Source organism: Gopherus flavomarginatus, chromosome 2 (assembly GCF_025201925.1).
Source record: "Gopherus flavomarginatus isolate rGopFla2 chromosome 2, rGopFla2.mat.asm, whole genome shotgun sequence".
Classification (NCBI taxonomy): domain Eukaryota; kingdom Metazoa; phylum Chordata; order Testudines; family Testudinidae; genus Gopherus; species Gopherus flavomarginatus.
In genome coordinates this window covers 49,901,887-49,922,502 of record NC_066618.1, presented here as the reverse complement: position 1 = coordinate 49,922,502, position 20,616 = coordinate 49,901,887, and the positions used below count along the sequence as shown (strand labels likewise).

Here is a 20,616-nt window from a genome sequence, read left to right as displayed (position 1 = left end):
CTCCATGTTTTTGTCCAATCAGTTTGGCTTCTGGATTTTCATCTTTTCCCATGGATACGTCTATAGATGATACTTATGCTATTTTCTTAATTCAAAGTACATTTAAATTTTCCTGTTATTTCATGAAACTCTGTCACTACACTATTCTCTCAAAGTTGGTTATTGCTGCAGGTTCAAAACTTGTTCCCTTGCTTTGGTTGAAACCCAGATCTAGTTTTCAGCAATTACATTTTAGGATGAGCTTTGGTTGTAACACAGATTTTTTTCCAGTACACTGGACGTACTGTAATTAGATGCTTGATGTATTACAGTAGTAAGACAGATAATCACACTATAATACCAATGTTATAAACAAGTGAGAGACACTTAGGAGTTTAAACGAATCAAAGTTCGAAGAGTATGTTCTTAACATGCTAGAAAGAGGATTAGCTGCTTACAGCTGAAAAACATTATGCAGATCTGTAAAGCAAAGTCAGGCCACTGAGACATTCCATATGGTGATTTAGTTGTTTCCTAAACATTTGGGGCAAAAGATGAACATATATAAAACACTAGAGGGTGCATTATATTCTGTGTAAGAGGAAAAATTCTATTTGTATTGTGATGGGGCATGGCCAGATGGCTACAGTAAAGTACTGAGAAACAGGTATGTTAGCCCCAGGCTAAACAAATCCCTAGTAACCAAATGGCAGTTGCTCCAGGTTAATCAAGGCACCTGGGGCCAATTAAGATCTTTCTAGAAGGTAGTAGAGATAGCTACTTTAATTAGAACACCTGCAGCCAATCAAGGCAAGCTAATCAGGGCACCTGGGTTTAAAAAGGAGCTCACTCCAGTCAGGCAGAGAGGAGCCAGAGGAGAAGGAGCGTGTGTGAGGAGCTGGGAGCAAGACGGCAAGGAGCTGAGAGTGAGAGAGTGTACCGCTAGAGGATTGAGGAGGACAAGCGTTATCAGACACCAGGAGGAAGGTCCTGTGGTGAGGATAAAGAAGGTGTTTGGAGGAGGCCATGGGGAAGTAGCCCAGGGAGTTGTAGCTGTCATGCAGCTAGTACAGGAGGCACTACAGTCAGCTGCGATTCACAGGGCCCTGGGCTGGAACCCGGAGTAGAGGGCGGGCCCGGGTTCCCCCCAAACCTCCCAACTCCTGATCAGACACCGGAGGAGCTGACCCAGACTGTGGGTTCCACAAGAGGGGAAGATCACTGAGGTGAACAAATCCGCCAATAAGCGCAGGACCCACTAAGGTAGAGGAGGAACTTTGTCACAGTATTAGATGGCATTGTGTGTTCTTGAAAGTCATGTGGAATTTGGCATCTGTGTAAGACAAGGTCCCATGAGTGAATAAATCCAAGCCCATGCCAAGTAATCTGCCAGACCAGGGTGAATAAAAATAATTTAAAAAACTGATTTTTTAATTTAAATTTGATTTTTGTAGTTAAATGAAATATAGCATTATTTTTTAAAAAATAAACCTATTTAAAATTACTCTGAAATTGACAACTTATGTTAAGACCTACACTTATAATTAATAAATGCATAAAATAATATTAAACAGTACATATTTGATGCCAAGTTTTAAAGGAAGTCAATCCAATGAACTGGTGGAAATCATGGGCTAAACACCTGGATTCAGGATTTGTTGAAATGCTAAACCAGCTTTTGACAGCAGTAGCCTCTTTTGCAGGTGCAGAAAGAATATTTTCTTCACTTCAGTTTATTCAACTAGTTCAGTTCAATGACTAGTCCAGCCAAAGTTCAGAGACCAATTGGGAGTTGAGAAAGCAGGAAATCTTATTTTCCTCTTCCAATCTATGAATGCAAACTGAGTGTGATTGGCCAAGATCTGCAAGCTCTAAAATCTGGAAGGACACAATGATCAGTAACAATCAGTTCAATTCGTTAACTACAAGTCATATTTCCTTTCTTTAAGTGCAAAACATGTTTTGAAAAACGTTGTCTTCTGATGTATACAGTGCTTTTACTGTACTTTTATTTAATATTTTTTTAAAAAAACGTAAAATATGTTTTGTGCATTTTAATCAAATTTGAATCTTCATCCAAATAGACTTTGATAAAAATCATAAGTACTTTTCAGTTGGTACCAACTAATGAAAATCAATCTTTGTAAAAAAGTACAAATGTAATACACAATTAAAATTCATGATTTAAATTGAGGTTTCTTGCTTGCTGATTTAAATCATGCTTAAAACCAGTGATTTAAATCTCTTTGATTTAAAGCAATCTACCCATGAAGTCATAGACTAGCAGAAAGGAATACAATTTGGAGATATGCTGCACACACAGAACCAAAGTAGCAAAGGATGACTTCGGAAAGGGAAAGAAAGGTGACTAAAATGAACCCATTTGAAATGATGAGTCCAAGTTGGAGACCAAAACAAACCATTCATAAAGAACATAGTTAGCTTTCTAATGTCAACAGGAAACACTGAGATTAACAGAATACAAATAATCAGTTTAACCCTCATCAAACCAGCTCTCAAACTGGCATACTGATCCTGCTGTCACTAAATCTGGCACTGTGACCCATCCATGACAGAGGGATAAAGCACCTCCTTGTTGCCTCTCTGGCCTATCCCTTCCATATAGGGATACAGCACCAAACAGCCTGGTCCTGTCTCTTCTGATCTATAATTTTAGGGCCTACTACTACTCCAAATGAATAAAATGGCCAAACTTTCAGTCTTCAATGGAAGCAGCACTGGGTCCTTAACATGGTTGTTGTAAGTAAAGATGGAGAACATCCATGTTTGTCATGAATTAGTCTGTCCTCTGAAGCAACAAGTAAAGGGAGAATACAGCAAAAATTAATTCTGCTTTAAGCTAACTAACTTAAACAGGCTTTTATTAGATAGATATCACCAAGGCACCTGTGATAGATACACATGTGACGGTAATACCCATATAATAAACTGTGGACCCATGTAATACACAGCATTTATCATGCACTTCACGGCCCTCTGCCCCGTAACCCCCTTCCTTTGGGACCTAAAACTCCATAACAGCTTCACACAGCCATTATGTACATAATCCAAAGGCCTAGGATGTGCAATATGCAGTCTTGCACCAGCAATAGGTTTAAAATCTGATATCTCATGACTTCTTGGGACTAAAAATGGGTAATTTTTCACCACTGAAAAGGGGAGAATTTTATATTTCCAACTGGAAAGTTCTGGCTTCTAGACCAGGAAGGGTCCTGAATAGGTTGCCAACTTTCTAATTGCATAAAACTAAACACCTGCTCCTTCTCTGAGGCCCCACCCCCCGCTCACTCCATCCCCCCTTCCTCTGTCACTCGCTCTTCCCCATCCTCACTTACTTGCTCATTTTTACAAGGGTGGGGCAGGGGATTGGGGTACAGGAGGAGGTGAGGGCTCTGGCTGGAGGTGCTGGTTCCAGGGTGGGGCCAGAAATGAGGGGGTTCAGGTTACGGGAGGGGGCTCCAGGCTGGTGCAGGGGTGCAGGAAGAGGTGCAGACTGCAGGCTCTGGGAGGGAGTTTGGGTGTGGGAGGGGGCTGCAGGCTGGGGCACGAGATTGGGGTGAGGGAGTGGGTTTGGGCTTTGGGCAGCGCTTACCTCAGGCGGCTCCCCGGAACTAGCAATGTGTCCCTCGGCTCCTAGGCGTCGGGGCATCTAGGCCCCCACAAGTCCCATTGGAGTTTGCCAGCCCTGCCAACCGGACTTTTTTAATGGTCCAGTCAGCTGTGCTGACTGGAGCTGCCAGGGTCCCTTTTCGACCGGGCGTTCCGGTCAAAAACCAGACACCTGGCAACACTAGTCCTGAAATACTGGAGTTGAATGTCCTGACATCTTTATGAAGGTAGGCTATTTTAGGTTATTGTTAGAGGTTTTAAAATATATTTTTCCTCCCCTTCCAAAGGCACTCATGGTTTATTGTTATACTATTTTCAGGTCTTGAAACAGACAACAAAATTAAGTCTGGACAATGACACATAAAGGTCTTAGTGTATACATAAATAAAACCCTCACACAATGACATCAAAGCATCTACCAGGTGTTTTCCAAAACAGAAATAGAGCAAGTACTCTACATTCCTACAACTTCAACAAACAGGAGTTTAAGTGAGTTATCTGCTGCCATAGTCAGACTGAGGATATGTTAGAAAATAAATATTTAGCAGTGTTAATTTTTTTTTCTTGAAATGATATTGTAAATTGCCAAAATACAGGTTCAGTGTTTAGTGACTACAGTTTTCAGAACACAAACTAAACTAAATAAGGATATTTTAGACCAGTTGCCTTGTTACATTCCCAGTTTTAAAATATATACTTAAATATACAAAATAAAGACATTTCTATAACTGGTAAAAAAGGTCACAAAAAGAGAACACAAAAACAATGAGGAGTAGTTTATGCCCTGGCACTAGAAACGGTTCAGAAAAGGGCAATTAAAATGATTAGGGGTTTGGAACGGGTCCCATATGAGGAAAGATTAAAGAGGCTTGGATTCTTCAGCTTGGAAAAGAGGAGACTAAGGGGAGATATGATAGAGGCATATAAAATCATGAGTGATGTGGAGAAAGTGGATAAGGAAAAGTTATTTACTTATTCCCATAATACAAGAACGAGGGTTCACCAAATGAAATTAATGGGCAGCAGGTTTAAAACAAATAAAAGGAAGTTCTTCTTCACGCAGCGCACAGTCAACTTGTGGAATTCCTTGCCTAAGGAAGTTGTGAAGGCTAGGACTACAACAGCATTTAAAAGGGAACTGGATAAATTCATGGTGGTTAAGTCCATAAATGGCTATTAGCCAGGATGGGTAAGGAATGGTGTCCCTAGCCTCTGTTTGTCAGAGGATGGAGATGGATGGCAGGAGAGAGATCACTTGATCATTGTCTGTTAGGTTCACTCCCTCTGGGGCACCTGGCATTGGCCACTGTCGGTAGACAGGATACTGAGCTAGATGGACCTTTGGTCTGACCCAGTATGGCTGTTCTTATGTTCTTATAAATAAATCTGTTAGTCTTTCAGGTGCCACCGGACTCCTTGTTGTTTTTGTGGATACACACTAACATGGCTACCCTTCTAACACTTGACACCAATAAGAGAATAAATATCACACACTCTAATATACATGAAAAAATGTTTTTGATGTATAAAGCTTTAATTATCAATAAATGCTTCTATGGAGGGAGAGGTTTTTAAACATTTAATTAGATATTCAAACCTAGTCCAGTTCTAAATATGAAGATAGAAAATGTCATAACCAGAAGTGTTTAAATATGAAAAAAGAGGCAGAAGGTTGTGAATCACTGCCCAGAAAATTAGTCATTGAAGCATATTGTACTACTTAAATAAAAGTGACTAATTATATATTTTCCATCACTGGTTCACTAGGATTAGGCACATGTATTTTAGAACAGGCAAGTTAAGTCTTAAGGTCAAAAGTGTTATTAAATAGAAGAGAAATGTAAAATCTATGTGCCACATTATCTTTAAGAAGCTGTTTATACAGTAGCCCTATTTCTGGATGTAAGATAAATCAAAGTTTAACCTTTTTAACTTCTTTGAGACTTCATGATCAGGACAATTTTCTCTATTATAAAAACAGCAATTATACTTCATATTACTTATATTACTATAAAACATAATAAAACACAGCAGCAACATGAAGTATTACTACAGACCATTGCAATATACTAAACATCTGGGCCGTTTTCAAATGTGGCTACTTTTGCTGTAAATTATTTCTGATATTCACAAAGAGCCATAACAGCACAAACAGCATCGCAGCTGCCAAACGCATGGCATGAACTGACTTTGATATTAACAGTGACCCATCTTACTCAATGGCTAGATGTGAAACACTCTCCTAAAAGGCATTGTTAAAATAAACAGGTCTGGAGCTAGAAATATAATTAATATTTGATTCTATCCTTAGACATGGGGAGATGGAAAATATGGGGGAATTAAAAATCCTTGAGGGCAAATCTTGAAGGTGAGATGAAAGATATATAGGAGACAGGGCCAAAAATTCTACCCTAACTCCCATTGGGAAGACTCAGAGTGTGTAAAGATAAGCATGTGCACAAGTCATTTCAGGATCAGGATTTCTGTTTGTAAAACAGGGTGAAATAAAGAGTCAATTTCACTTAAAACTACTCAGTAAGCTACATCTAATTTATGAGCAGAACATTAGTACTTTCAGATTCATTTTGAGTTATTGTAGTTTAAAAAAAACAAAACTAAAAAAATAAAACCCTCCTGGAGGATTAAGGAAGTATTCCACTGAATCTGGCAGCAATTCTCAGATTTCCTTCAGCCCAATGATACTTTTGAGCATACTTAATACCTTACTTTCCTGAACTTTTTCAACTTAAAGTACAGTGGTTCTGCAGTGGTTTGTACATTGAAATAATATGGAGAAAACCAGCTGATTTCAGTGAAGTAGCGAGGTTAGAGGAGAGCAGAACTTAGCCCACTGTTTCACTCTGTCTCTTTGCAAACCTAGGAAGACAACATTGCCTCAGAACACGTTTAAAACAATTTACAAACAAGCATGGCACATTTTACACCACTACGTGGCGTGAACCCTGTAGGAAAAGAGACTTCTATTTAGTGGCAACAACATAACCTAGATCTAGTGACAGTTTTCCATGAATAAGATCAAGCTCTTTTAGAAAAGTCAACCTCAAACTACAGAAGTCATAAAGTTTTAGATTCTCTATGCGAATGAGCAAATTACCACATCCTAGTTCATGTATTTTCACATAAGAAACAATCTGAAAATGAAACAAACAGTCACGAAGACCTAAAACACTTACATTATGAAACAACAACATTGAACTGATTTTTAAATAGGACTACGAGAAAGTCAAGTAAAAACTGGATGTTAATTAACTTAGATTAGTTATTCTCATTTAAGAGTGTCTATTAGTGTCGGAACTGAGTGGTGGGTCAGCTTTGTGTAAAAATGCTACAAAAGCAGATGTTAGGTTAGGCCTGGGAAATGCAATAGCCCGTGATAAACAATTTCTTAATCTTAAACACTGGTTTAACCCATGGTGGGCAAGGTCTTTTCCTTCCCATCATACTGGTCAGTATTCTGACATAATGCAGACACTGGTGTTCCCTGAATACACAGTATGCAGCTAATCTATATTCTCTGAAGTAGTCCTCAATTCTAAGGGTGGTAGCCAGCCACGGAAGACATGGCCATATGTACACCCCCTATATGTATCTGAATGTAAACACCCTATGGAGATGAACAGCTGTGAGATAGGTGAACTGCTCCATTCATGTCTGTGAGTGTTCCCATGCCCCCTCACCAGTGCTGGAGAACCTGTGATACGCATCAAGTATGCCTATTCTCAATGCCCCACCTCAGTCTCAGCAACGTGTTCTTGTTGCATGCTCCCAGTATACCTGCTCTAAGCACTGCACCCAGAAAGCCAGAGGTTTCAAACCCCTGTAGAGGGACAAGACCTGCCCCCCGCCAATATCACTTCGGGAGGGCAAGGAAAGGGGCAAAGATGCCCCTAGGAGGGGGAAGTCCCCCAAATCCCAGCTCACATGAGGGAGTCAAAAGGGGTTTCAGATCCCCTGTAGATGGGTAGTGATCCCCCCGATCCTGCCACACACAGAGGATGCAGGGTGAGGAGTTCAGATGCCCCAGAAGAGCAACTCCCCCATATCCTTGCTCACATGAAGAGGACACAGATGGAGGATGGGCCGGCTCATACGAATGCTCCTAGGCCTCACTGAACACTGACAAATAAGTAGCTGGAAACCAGTCTGGCTCACCTGTGTTTTAGCATTGTTAAAATACATGTTACGTTTATAAGAATGTGTTTAGTGTTTGGATTTTATGAAATGCTTTTGAGTTGCTGCATGCATTAATTTCACTTATAATATCTGTATTCCATGTCATAAGGTAATAGTTAAGTGTTAAGTGTTTGCTATGCAACTGGAAACCCCCAGAGCCAGGAGAGAAGCATTACCAAGTGTGAAATACTAGTTTATCACCAGACTTGTCATCTCCTGTCCAACAAAAGAAGGCCTACAGACACCAAATGAACCATTGTGGAACATTAGTGGGCAAAAGACTTTGTTTATTTCTCTCCCCACACCTGTGAAGAGGTGATGTGCACAAACTCTTATCCCTTCACAGTTTGAACTTTATGGGAAAGGAATAAAAATCCCTGACCAGAAAGAACTGTACCACTATGTTGCTTGGAGTTTAGAGAGGGCAATATTTCTAAGCATAAGCACGGGATCCCCAAGCTGCTTAGCTTGGGTTAGCTCTAAAAGACATATAGTTTACATATTACAGCAGCTTATAATACTTTTTGAAACTTAAAATTGTAATTCATCTGTGTGTGTATGTTTACCTGCTTTAACCTTATAAATAATTATCATTCCTTTTTCCTAGTTAATAAATCTTTAATAAGTTTATTACAGGACTGGCTACAAGCTTTGACTTTTGTGAGAGATCTCAGGTACAAATGACAAGGGGTAAGTGACCGGTTCTTTGGGACTGGGAGTAACCTAAATATTGTTCTGATTTTTGGTGTAAGGGACCATCTATCACAAAAGTAGGCTTGCCTGGGTGGCAAGATAGACTGGCGTGCCCAAGAGGACTGTCTGTGACTCCGTTTTAAGGCTGTTATAGTGCTTGAGGAGTTCACACTTGATACTAGGTTGATGAAATCTAATTATAGAACACACAGCCAGTCTGGAGTTTGTGTGCTGATTTGTAACAGTCAGCCCTAAGGTTGGCACCCAAGTTCATGAACCACTCCAGATAGCATGATGGAAGGGACAGAGCCTCCTAGAGGGGGTGGGATCCCCCAGAAACTGACACAAATAAAGCTAGAGAAAGAGGCTCAGTACTCCTAAGACAGGCAGCCCCCCTGATCCAGGCAGATACATGGAAGAGATATGTGGGGCTGATAGGTGCCTCTGCCCCTATTCTCTCTGTCCCCCTATGACTCACTCCCCAAACCCACTTCCCAGTTGTCTCTCCCCTCCCATTCTTCCAAAACCCCCACCCTCTCCTTCTCATCTGACCCCCACAAGCCTCTCCTACGTACACTCCTCCATTTTATCTCCTCCCCATGATCATCCCTCCCCTCACTGCAGTTCCAAACTCCTTTCCCCCTATTTCCACCCCACTCTTCCACCCCAATCACCCTCCCCTTCCAGCAAGCATTTGCATGTGTAATTTACTGTCATTTCAAACATAGTTTAAGTACCTTCTAAATACAGTATGAGCACCTTCCTTTCTGCTTTAGTCAGACTACATTCCTGGATAATAAAGAAATCCTTTGACAGAGGATATATGCCCAGGGCTAGATGTGAACTCACAGTGCCTGGGTAGTGCTCAAGTTTGATGCCTATAACATTCCCCTGGAGAAATTAAGTCCTGTGAGCTACAGCTGGCTTTCAACTCCCTTAGCCTCTCTCTCTCTGTGCACATGCAGTGTAATCAGTGTAGTGCATGAGCCTTAGAACTGATTGGTTCTCTAGATAGGCATGTGCCAAACTTCTCCAAACAATGCTGTAATGCGATTTCCCCGAAAGGGCTAGTGGGTGGTAATCCTTGAATGTCTGAGATCCTGATGCAAGGATCTCAGCCCTGGTTTGAGTCCTATGTGTGCACAAAAGAAGTTGGAAATTCATCCACCTTCAGAAAAGCTGGGTTTTCCCCCATGGGGTTGTAACTCAGGAAGCCTTTGGTCAAACGGCTCCAAATCTGGATCACCACGCGAAGCCTGTGCCCCCATGAGGCATACCAAATTCCAAGTCAAGCTCAGTAACTGTGCAAATTTTAAAGTACTTAGAGAAGTCAGTCTTTTAAACAGGAAGGACATCCCAACCATAACTACAGCAGAACTGGCCCTCCACTATACCAAATGGTACTAGTCTGACACTGCCCTTTATCCCATCCCCAGAAAGATGAGAGAAGGGTGACACTCAGTAAAACTGAAAAGACAATACGCATTTCAAAAAATAATCCCTCCAGTGCAAAATCAGACTGGAATTCACTAATGCAGAAGATTAGCAAGCTAAATAGTTCCACAAGATTAAAGAGGACTTGGCATTTACATGAGCTGAAATAACATTTGTAGTTAGACTTGCCATATTAAAGTTAATGAATGGAGGATGGCTAATGTGATGCCAATTTTTAAAAAAGGCTCCTGGCAATTACAAGCCAGCAAGCCTAACTTCAGTACCAGGCAAACTGGTTGAAACTATAGTAAAGAACAGAATTGTCAGACATATAGATGAACACGATTTGTTGGGGAAGAGTCAACATGGCTTTTGTAAAGGGAAATCATGCCTCACCAATCTACTAGAATTCTTTGAAGGGGTCATGTGGACAAGGGGAATCCAGTGGACATAGTGTAGCTGAATTTTCAGAAAACCTTTGACAAGGTACCTCACCAAAGACTCTGAAGCAAAGTAAGCAGTCATAGGATAAGAGGGAAGGTCCTCTCATGGATCATAGACTCATAGACTCATAGGTCAGAAGGGACCAATCTGATCATCTAGCACAGTAACTGGTTAAAAGATAGGAAACAAAAGATAAGAATAAATGGTCAATTTTCAGAATGGAGAAAGGTAAATAGTGGTGTCCGCCAGGAGTCTGTACTGGGACCAGTACTATTCAACATTTTCAAATGATCTGCAAAAACGCATAAATAAAGAGGTGGTAAAATTTAAAGATGATAAAAAACTACTCAAGTACAAAGCAGACTGCAAAGACTTAAAAAGGGATCTCACAAAATTGGATGACTGGGCAACAAAACGGCAAATGGAATGCAGCATTGATAAATGCAAAGTAATGCCCATTGGAAAACATAATCCCAACCATACATATAAATTGATGGCGTCTAAATTAGTTGTTACCACTCAAGAAAGAGTTCTTGGGAGTCATTGTGGATAGCTCTCTGAATATATCCACTCAATGTGCAGCTAACATGGAATATCGGGAATTATTAGGAAAGGGATAGATAATACGACAGAAAATAGCATATTGCCTCTATATAAATCCATGGTACACCCACATCTTGAATACTGTGTGCAGATGTGGTCACCCAATCTCTAAAAATATATATTACTGGAATTGGAAAAGGTTCAGAAAAGGGCAACAAAAATGATTAGGGGTATGGAGCAACTGCCATATGAGGAGAGATTAATAAGACTGGGACTTTTCCGCTTGGAAAAGAGACGACTAAGGGGGGATAATGACATAGGTCTATAAAATCATGACTGGTGTGGAGAAAGTAAATAAGGATGTGCTATTTACTCCTTGTCATAACACAAGAACCAGGGGTCACCAAACGAAATTAATAGGCAGCAGGTTTAAAACAAAAGGAAGTATTTCTTCACACAATGCACAGTCAACCTGTGGAACTCTTTGCTAGGGGATGTTGATGATTACTAGTTCTATTCATTCCCTCTGAAGCACTTGGCATTGGCCACTGATGGAAGACAAGACTCTTGACTAGATGGACCTTTGTTCTGACCCACTATGGCCGTTCTTATGTTCTTACAAGGGCTACCAATTTTCATTCTTTAGGTCAGAAACTATTTGTCAGCTGGAATTAGGAAATAACTCCCCCTGCTCCCTTTCCCACAGAGGGATAGCAGAGCACAGTGCTGGAACTAGGAGTGCTGGGAGTACTGCCGCACCTCCTGGCTTGAAATGGTTTACAATATAATGGCCCTCAGTACCACCACTATTCAAATTGTACAGAGCACAGTTGAGGAATGTCTTCCTGTAAAGCACATAGGCTGTTGCCAGACATAGAATGGCAAACTGGTTGAACTAATGGTCTTCTATTCTGGTATGGCAATTCTTCTGAATAGCATAACATTTAAAATAATAGAAAACCATCAGCTCCTTCAAGTTTTTATGCGATTTATTTTCTGGGTGTGAGGGGTTATCTTGAATTGGAACAGTTTAAAAATAGAAGCCACGGCTTTGTTTTCACCGTCTCTTTATTATGGTAATTACAGAAGGTTGGTTACATTTTTCTGGAAGCAATATTGAAGAATCTATTCTAGGTCACTAACCTCCATTATCATGACTATTCAAAAATGTTTATAAAGCTCAAAGGGGGGGAAATCACTAAAGATCAGCATTATACTAGCTTTCTGAAGAAGCAGTGACCAAATTATTGGTGAGAATTACGAAAGTAGTTTCAATTTCACTCCTTTCATAAATGTCTTTCCACATGATCGATCGAGTATAAGCCTCAATGCAAAGGCTAAAATGCATTTTGCTAGACAATTGAAAAATGGCAGTGTGTAACGTTTTGGACTGTAAGGGGAAGAAATGTTGGAAACACACAGAACTATGTTCATGTGGCAATCCAGAGAGAACATGTGTACACACAGTATGGGCTGTATTCATGATGTGAAAAAAAAAAGCTGTGCTCATTAAAAGTTAGGTTGTTAGTTCACATGCTGTCACCTGGACAGCGCAGAGGCCACGAAGTGCTCATTAAAGCAATTATGTAAAATTAATTAAGTCAACACTGTAACATATATAGTAATTAAAGCAGAACTTTAATTCTATTAAACAGTATGTGTGTGATCTCTCCCATCAGAGGTTGGTATGTGGATTTGCTACAGAAACATCTTTAATAGATAGCAAGGGAGTTCTACCTCCACATTTTCTCACCAATGTGTCTCCATTTGCAGTTTTGCTTAGCTTCCCATCTCACTTCCTCCTGAAAAGGAGGGGGTTTTACATCACTTGCACTCCCTGGCAACATGAGAGGCTGAAGATAGGAATCAGAAACAATATCGACTCTCCTTACCTGCATGGGATTCTCAGCACTCATTCCTTTCCCCTCCCCCACAAGTGATGTGAATCATTAATGGCAGCTGCTAAGGAAGTGATGATGCTCAAATGCCAGCATGAATTTTGCCTATACTTACAGCAGCCAGGCACAAATAGCTGTGGAAAGGAGAGGAGTCCTGTCCTAGATGATCCTCGGAAGCTCTCCTAAGGCCCCAGAGAGTGTATGTGGGATGGAGTGAACGTGTGTCCACAAAAGAGAGGGAGGATGAGAGATTGTTCTGTAATGCTACTGCTGTGTCACAGCAACTGAAACAGGAGACAGGTTCTGCCATGAAACAGATTTTTTTTTTTCCTTTGCAACACAGACATGGTTTCTGCATGCATAAGAGGGAATAAAAATGACAGCAAAATATGCAATCCCTTTATGAATAATGTTTTTAAGAGACATTATCTTTGATTGATCATTTGATTGACATTATCTTTGATTGATCTGATTGATCCAATCTACTGTGTAAGCAAGTATTTATGTTTATGGTAGAGCCACACTTTCAAGCTGGTAGTAACCTTTGGCATCCTGAGATTCACTTTCAAAAGGAATTACACTAAGAGCGATGTTAGGGGAGGGTTTCAGGAATGTGTCTAGCTTTCAGTAATTAAAAGCAAACACAGTGCATTGAAGTAAGCAGAACATAAACCAGTGCAACTTGCCAGGGCCTAACCAGTACTTGTGTGTGATATCTATGTCACAGACTTCATGATGGAGCTTGGCAAATATTCTCACTCTCCTGAACCCAAGCAGCCTGGCCAATAACATTTCACACATTTCTGAGCTTCCCTGTGAGATGGACAATGGAACCTTGGACACAATTATAACTGAGGAAACTGGAGGGTCCTTATCATACAGTTTTTTTAAATGAGGCAAAATCAGAAAGGGTGTTCTACCGAATTCTATCCCATCCTTTCTCCTCAGCAGATACCTGCATTAGTAGGAAGGGGTGCTAATGGCATAAGCTTTCTGTAAGTGTGCATGTATATTCTTATAAAATATTTTCATTGAAATATGTGTATTATTTTTTAAAATCCTCTTTATCCAGTTGTGACACTGATGAGTTCAGCCAGTCTGTCTCCGAAAACTCAGTATTTTAAGCTTTAAAATAGCAACAATGTAAAAACTCAAACCTCTAGGTTTGTAAGAGACCTCAGGAGGTCATCTAGTCCAAGCACCTGCTCAAAGCAGGACCAATTCCCAACTAAATCATCCCACTAAAACTAAAAACTAAACTAAAAACCTCTACGGATGGAGATTCCACCACCTCCCTAGATAACCCATTCCAGTGCTTCACCACCCTCCTAGTGAAAAAGTTTTTCCTAATATCCAATCTAGACCTCCCTCACTGCAACTTGAGACCATTGCTTCTTGTTCTGTCACCTGCCACCACTGAGAACAGCCCAGCTCCATCCTCTTTGAAACCCCGCTTCAGGTAGTTGAAAGTTCTTATCAAATCCCCCCTCACTCTTCTCTTCTGCAGACTAAATAAGCCCAGTTCCCTTAGCCTCTCCTCATAAATCATGTGCCCCAAGCCCCTAATCATTTCCGTTGCCCTCCGCTGAACTCTCTCCAATTTGTCCACATCCTTTCTGTAGTGGGGGGCCCAAAACTGGATATAATACTCCAGATGTGGCCTCACCAGTGCCGAATAGAGGGGAATGATCACATTATTGTATTATGGTTCTTACAAGTATTTTACATTTTTGCATTATGAATTTACATCTTTTATTACGAATTTTACTCAGTGAATTTTACAATATTTTCTAGGCTGTTCACCATTTTATTGACACTTGCAACGATCCCTTTTAACTAGCAGGAACTAATCAAATGAATAAAACATTTGATAGCAAGGAGGTAGACAAACTATCTGATATGGGTATAAACCCAGAGCAAGTACTGGAAAAAGGGTGGCTCAGTGAATTAGTACTGGGATAGTATTGGTAATGATTCTCCTTGAGATTTCCATCTAACTGGCACCTATTTGGTGGCTTATGTGAACAATGGGTCAGAGCCTGGTTTAAATCCTTTGAAAGAAAACAAGTTTTATCAAATTACAGCAACTGAGGATCTGACCCTACCTGTGGTTTCAGTCCAAATCTTAATTATCATGTAGTCACATCACAAAAAATTAATATCATTTATACTATTGCTGGGAGTCCCAGCAGCGATGTCACAGGTTTAAAGGACATAGAGCCCTCTCCCTTTCCACTTTCTTGTATTGCTCCTACCTCAAGAAATTGATATTCCTTATGGAAGCAACCAGATAATTTGAAATGTTTAGTACCATCAGTGTGTTCTTCTTCAAACATTACTCACTTGACATTTCCTTTGGTGTTTCTGAGAACTGTTGCAGCAAAATTTTGTGTAACGCCAACCAGACTGATTCCATCCACTTCTACAATTTGGTCATTTACTTGGATCCTTTCAGAAAAACAAATAAAATTCCTAAATTACTCATCAAAACATAAAAGGAAGCAATAATTGTAGCTTTTAAAAAAGTGTTTGAAGTTTTACCAAAATAAAACAAACTGAGGTAAATACCATCCATACAACATAATGAAGCTTATTTGTGTGTGATATAGACCCCAATTCAGGAAAGGGCTGACTTCACTGCTATATAGCACATGCTTAAATGCATTCCTGAAGTGGGGCAAAGCATGCTTTGCTATTTAATATTGCTGAGTACTGGAAGCAACAGCAAGGAAAAAAATACAAAATTATGTCACTGCCTGTGTACAGATCTCATAATTACAACTTTAGACAATCTTAGTATTATGAGTAATTACATTCCTCCATCTTCCATATCAGTAGTACTGTATGTAATCACAGGTAAAACAAATTGCTGAATCTGGAACATTACAAAACTAAACTTAGCCCTGGTCTATACTTAAAAGTTAAAGTGACCTAGCTACATCACTCAGGACTGTATGCCGTAGTTAGGTCAACCTAGCCCAGAGCGTAGACACAGCTAAGCTGATGGAAGAATTTGCCCGTAGACCTGGTTACCAACTCTAGGAGAGGTGGATTAACTACACTGCGGGGAAAACCCCTTCCACTGACGTAGGAAGTGTCAGCTATGGTACTACAGTGACACAGCTGAAGCATCAGAGCTATATTGCTATAGTGGTTGTAGTGTAGACATACCTTGAGATACTTGAATAACTTATACATTGTACTTTTCTAAGCAATCTTGAAGAACAATGTAAACTGCAGTTTTAGTATTTCATGCTACTTGAAAACTGAGTATTCTTTAGAGCAAAAGAATATTTTAATAGTCTATAATGTATCTAAAAGGCCACTGCTCAGTAGATTATGCCTAAATTTCAGATAAAGGTAATTTTAAAGACTAATTTACCCTAAGAGGTCTGCTCTTGCATCCCCTGGATACTAGGAATTCTCAATTACCCGAAAGGGAGTCTTGGGTGTACAAGGAATGAAGGATAAGGCCTTACATTGTTTTACCAGGGGAAGAATCTCCTAGATTTTAAACATCTATTTATAACACAATCTACTGCTCCATGTGACAAAGTTAAAAAAAATGAATTGCTACTCTTTGTTCTGGAATACACACAACATGCACCCCTAGGGCAGAGATAGCATCATCATTTATTAAAGGTACGTGGAGGGAAGAGAGCCATATCAAATTCAACTCTGCTAGAAACATACAAATTCCAACAGTTTTTCGAATAAAAAAGGATATAAAAATTGTAAACGAAACGTATTTTCAGCATCTGTATGTGAACTACTATAGCAGATAACACAGATTTAAAAAGAACCAACAGAAACAGAGCAGATGAAAACTTCTTGTTTTAAGTCAAGATATTTAAAAATGGCACTTTTTCCTGAGCATAAATACCTAATAATGGAAGTTTTCCATAGGACCTCAGAACCACATGCTCCAGGAATGCAAATTAGAAACTACATTTTGTGGAGGAGTACTAAAAATAATTTCACTCTCAGCTTTGGCATAACACCTCACATTTCTACATGCCTTTTGAATAATATCTTCCAACTTTTTGGACTATACTGCTGAACATAAATGGCTCCTTGGAGCTACATTGGTAGCTTCCAAGTTCATACTGTCACTGTGGACCAACTGTGGATCACTGGATTATTTCCCAGCTGGAGATAGCAAATTTTGAAAATATTGCTTTTGTGGAAGCCTACAAACTGCATCTTTGCAACCCCACTTGCCCCCCTCTCTCCTTCAGAACTGTATGTCATTTTTATACATGTAACTGTTGCCGTTACATTGAACATACTTCAATAATATAAAAAGATTGACAGATTTTGACAGTCTTTTTGTCCATTAGCTCACTTTGGTTTTTACTTCTCTCTGTATTTCTTTTCTTTGCTGCTAACTAATTTATTTCCATGTCTTATTTCTGTCTTCTTAATCCTCCAAATACATAATATGTGCCATCCAAAAGGACATTTCCTATATGATGTATTCCTATATATACACATGTAAGAGTAATCACGTTTATTTTCCAGTCATGTCTTATTCTATGTTTGGAAAGAATCCTTGACCCTGGAGACACTACCAAAATAAGCAATACTAATATGATTTTCCATGTAATTGAGAACTGTTTTGTCAAAAGGCCAGTCCATAAAGAAATTAATGTGCATTTTTGCTTGCTAAAACTGCTTTTGCAATTAACATGATTTCACATGCAAATCTGTTATTTGTGCACAAATGGCCAGTTTGTCAAATAGCTGGCCATTTGCAAGTGGAAATTCACAAATTGCACATGGAACTATACAGAAATTAGGCAAACATGCTTACGAATATTAGCATCATTTTGTATCTGACCTTTTGAAACTCAGGCCTTAATATGTAAAAATGGAATAAAAGTGCTAATAAAAAATGTAGAGGTAACATGTTAAATGTATGTTAAAATTACAGAATAAAATAATCAGAGTTCCTTTTCAATAAATTTAATTCTTTCCTCTCTCTTTATCCATCTGGGATTTTGAAGATATAACTGTCAAGATGACTTTGTCAGGTTTGTATTGGATGGTGCACATAGGTAGTTGTCTTTACAAAATCAGCATTAAATGACAAAGGAGCAGGAGGAAAAATTCAGTCCTAAAATCTTTTTTTAAACAGCAGAATCAACAGCATCCTTTTTTCTAAATATTAAAGGATTTTTTATGATCGATATGAAGATGAAGGATGGCTATTAATTTACATCAGGTGCAATTAATTTCCAGACGGTTATTTTCACCCTTTCACCCCCACATTTCTTTCTTCCGCCATCCTGTTCCTGACTCACTTTTAGAGATGTGTTGAATAGCTTGGCAGCAATCTGAATAACAACATGCTATTTCGCGCATGTGTGTGTGTGAGTGTGAGAGAGAGAACAAATTAAGTATCAAATGGGAGAAAGGTTTACGGGTGACAAAGACTTAAAAAGAAAAAGTTTAACAGCATTTTATTATGAATGAAATTGGTGGTTTCTCTATTATTTTCGAAGGGCTAGTTCTTCAAGCCTCACTTACAGGTCAGCAGTTATTCACCAATATGAACTAATTTAAGTTGCTGGAACAACTTGCATAATTGCTACTCAATATCAGAAAGGTTGCAGAATTAGGCCCTAAAAATGTGAATTCATATTTTGCAGAGATATAATTTAGTACGTTTCAAGTTGTGAACTGTTACACACTCCTCAAAAGCTGTTCTCAGGTAAATTTATTATCAGAAAAATATTTTCAAATGACATATCATTCACTACACCTGTCCTGTACTTGAACTGGGAGATTATTTATACAAAGTAGCCAGTTATCCTATCACATGTGATAAGAGTATTGGTATTTGATACTCAGTTTGCCCACTGATTCCTTCACTTTTTATTACCTCTGTTTATCTAGCATCCTATTCTTAATTTGGACTGGAGCTTACAAGAAGCTCTCTGGATAAATTGGCCAATGACATTTACCACAGAATGCCCTTTACATGGCAACTACCCAACATCTGCTATGTCTAGAGCAGCATGAATTAAGACAGTGGTGCTCAGTCACTTGGAATTCCCACACTACAGGTTTCTCATCTTCCCTGAGGGCAAGTAATACCCGGAGTAATCTGCTGACTTGTTACAGTAAATTTTCCATGCTTTTCTGCAATACTGAAGTATGATTCTTATCTAAAAATTACAATATTAGAAATCTCATCCCAATCTTTAATCAATTATTCTAGGATATTTGAGACATTCCTCAAAATATATTCATATTTATTGCTAAAAGATGGTCTTTTAATTATTATGCTTACTGATTACCATATAAGAATGAGGTTGAAAGAACCTCCAGAGCTGATGCACAATAGATATTCCATATTCAGGGATAGGCTGCTCCATATTCAGAGAGCTGTGTACACCTGTCTCAAATTAATGAAGTCTTTTGGAAAGAACATGAGAGAGTTCTTTCTCAGCTGCCTGAGCATTAGTCAATTGAGGACAAATATTAAAGGGGCCAAAGCAAAAATCTAGTATGATCTCCCTGATGAGGGACCTACACCAACTTGTGCAGGCTGTGTTTGTCTGGAGTATAAACAGTCCTGAACCAGCCCCCAAAACATCAAAGAAGGAGCCTCATATGTGGTGTCACAAAGGTGCAGACTGCCATACATCCAAGCAATTGAAGACGACTTCTTGTCAATGTCTGTGGGCTGCTTTGAATCTTTGAGATGACATCTGCTAACATCGATAATCTGTTGGAGGGAAGATAAGCCCTGGCTGATATAGTGTCTAAGGAGGCTCCTATGAACTCCACTCTTTGCACCAGGCTCAAAGTGAATTTCTCAATGTTGAGCGGCAATTCTAGCTTGCGGAACTCAGATCTCATCATCCTTATGGCGTCAAAAACCTCATTATAAGATTGGCCCTTGAGTAGCCAGTCATTGAGGTATAGAAAAATTACTATGCCCAGACATTGAAGGTAAGCTGCGACCACTGCCAGTACCTCAAGGAACACTCTTGGGGCAGGCAAGAAGGTCGAACGGGAACACTTGATACTGAAAGTGATCCTGATCTTCTGAAAAACACAAGAACTGTTCATAAGCTGGGTGGATTTTTAGGGGGGAGATTTTTGATAGCCCACAGCATAGTAACATGCCTAGACCACTGCCAGCAGCTGGAATACCAATTATTACGCTTATTGCTGAAAGCAGCTAAAAAGGCAGCTACTGAAACCTTAGCAAAACTAACAGGAGGGGAAAGTGAATGCCCACAAGAAGTAAGCATGGCCATGCGCCCTCCTGACTTGAGCTTCTCAAAGCTGCTGAAGCATAAGGTTTTGCACGATGGGAAGTCTGGCAACATTTTAACTGTTGCTATGTGAAATACATTTGGTTAACCGATGGAAAATTCACTGGATGGAAAACTCCACACAACTTCTGCTCAGCAGGATTTTTTGTTTTTGTTTTTTATGAACAAGCTATGTAATTGGGTATAAAAGGGGGAAGAGGTCTGAGCTCGGTGGACATTTTAATACTTGGGACACTTCAGACATTTCTGGGATTCCTCTCAAGTTCCCCTGCAGACAGAAGGGAGGCCACCAGAAGTCTACAGATCTCCACTCGAGACCTCCTTAAGATCTTGCCTAAATACTAATCTGAGGTTTATTTGCAGTGCTCTCTTAACCTGTTGAGGACATATGTAAGTGATGGAGACTAAATAAAGTAAAAGCTTTCAGTAAAAGCACTTTTGTTTGCATCAACCATTTATCGACTGGATATGCCACATCACCATTGATTTATTTCCTGACACCACCTTGCAGA

At 39.6% G+C, this 20,616-nt stretch overlaps 2 protein-coding genes across 11 annotated transcripts in view; both read right to left on the bottom strand.

The window, feature by feature from the left end:
• CASD1 (CAS1 domain containing 1) overlaps positions 1-20,616 on the bottom strand; it is a 509,685-nt gene that overhangs the window by 138,196 nt on the left and 350,873 nt on the right. The gene's annotated exons all lie outside the window — the stretch shown is intronic.
• The window catches only part of PPP1R9A (protein phosphatase 1 regulatory subunit 9A), a 237,510-nt gene that overhangs the window by 84,605 nt on the left and 132,289 nt on the right, over positions 1-20,616 (bottom strand). For all 9 annotated transcript variants that reach the window (XM_050941685.1, XM_050941687.1, XM_050941684.1 and 6 more), the window contains exon 5: positions 15,159-15,263. In XM_050941685.1, the coding sequence (XP_050797642.1) occupies positions 15,159-15,263 (105 nt within the window). The remainder of the gene's footprint in view (positions 1-15,158; positions 15,264-20,616) is intronic.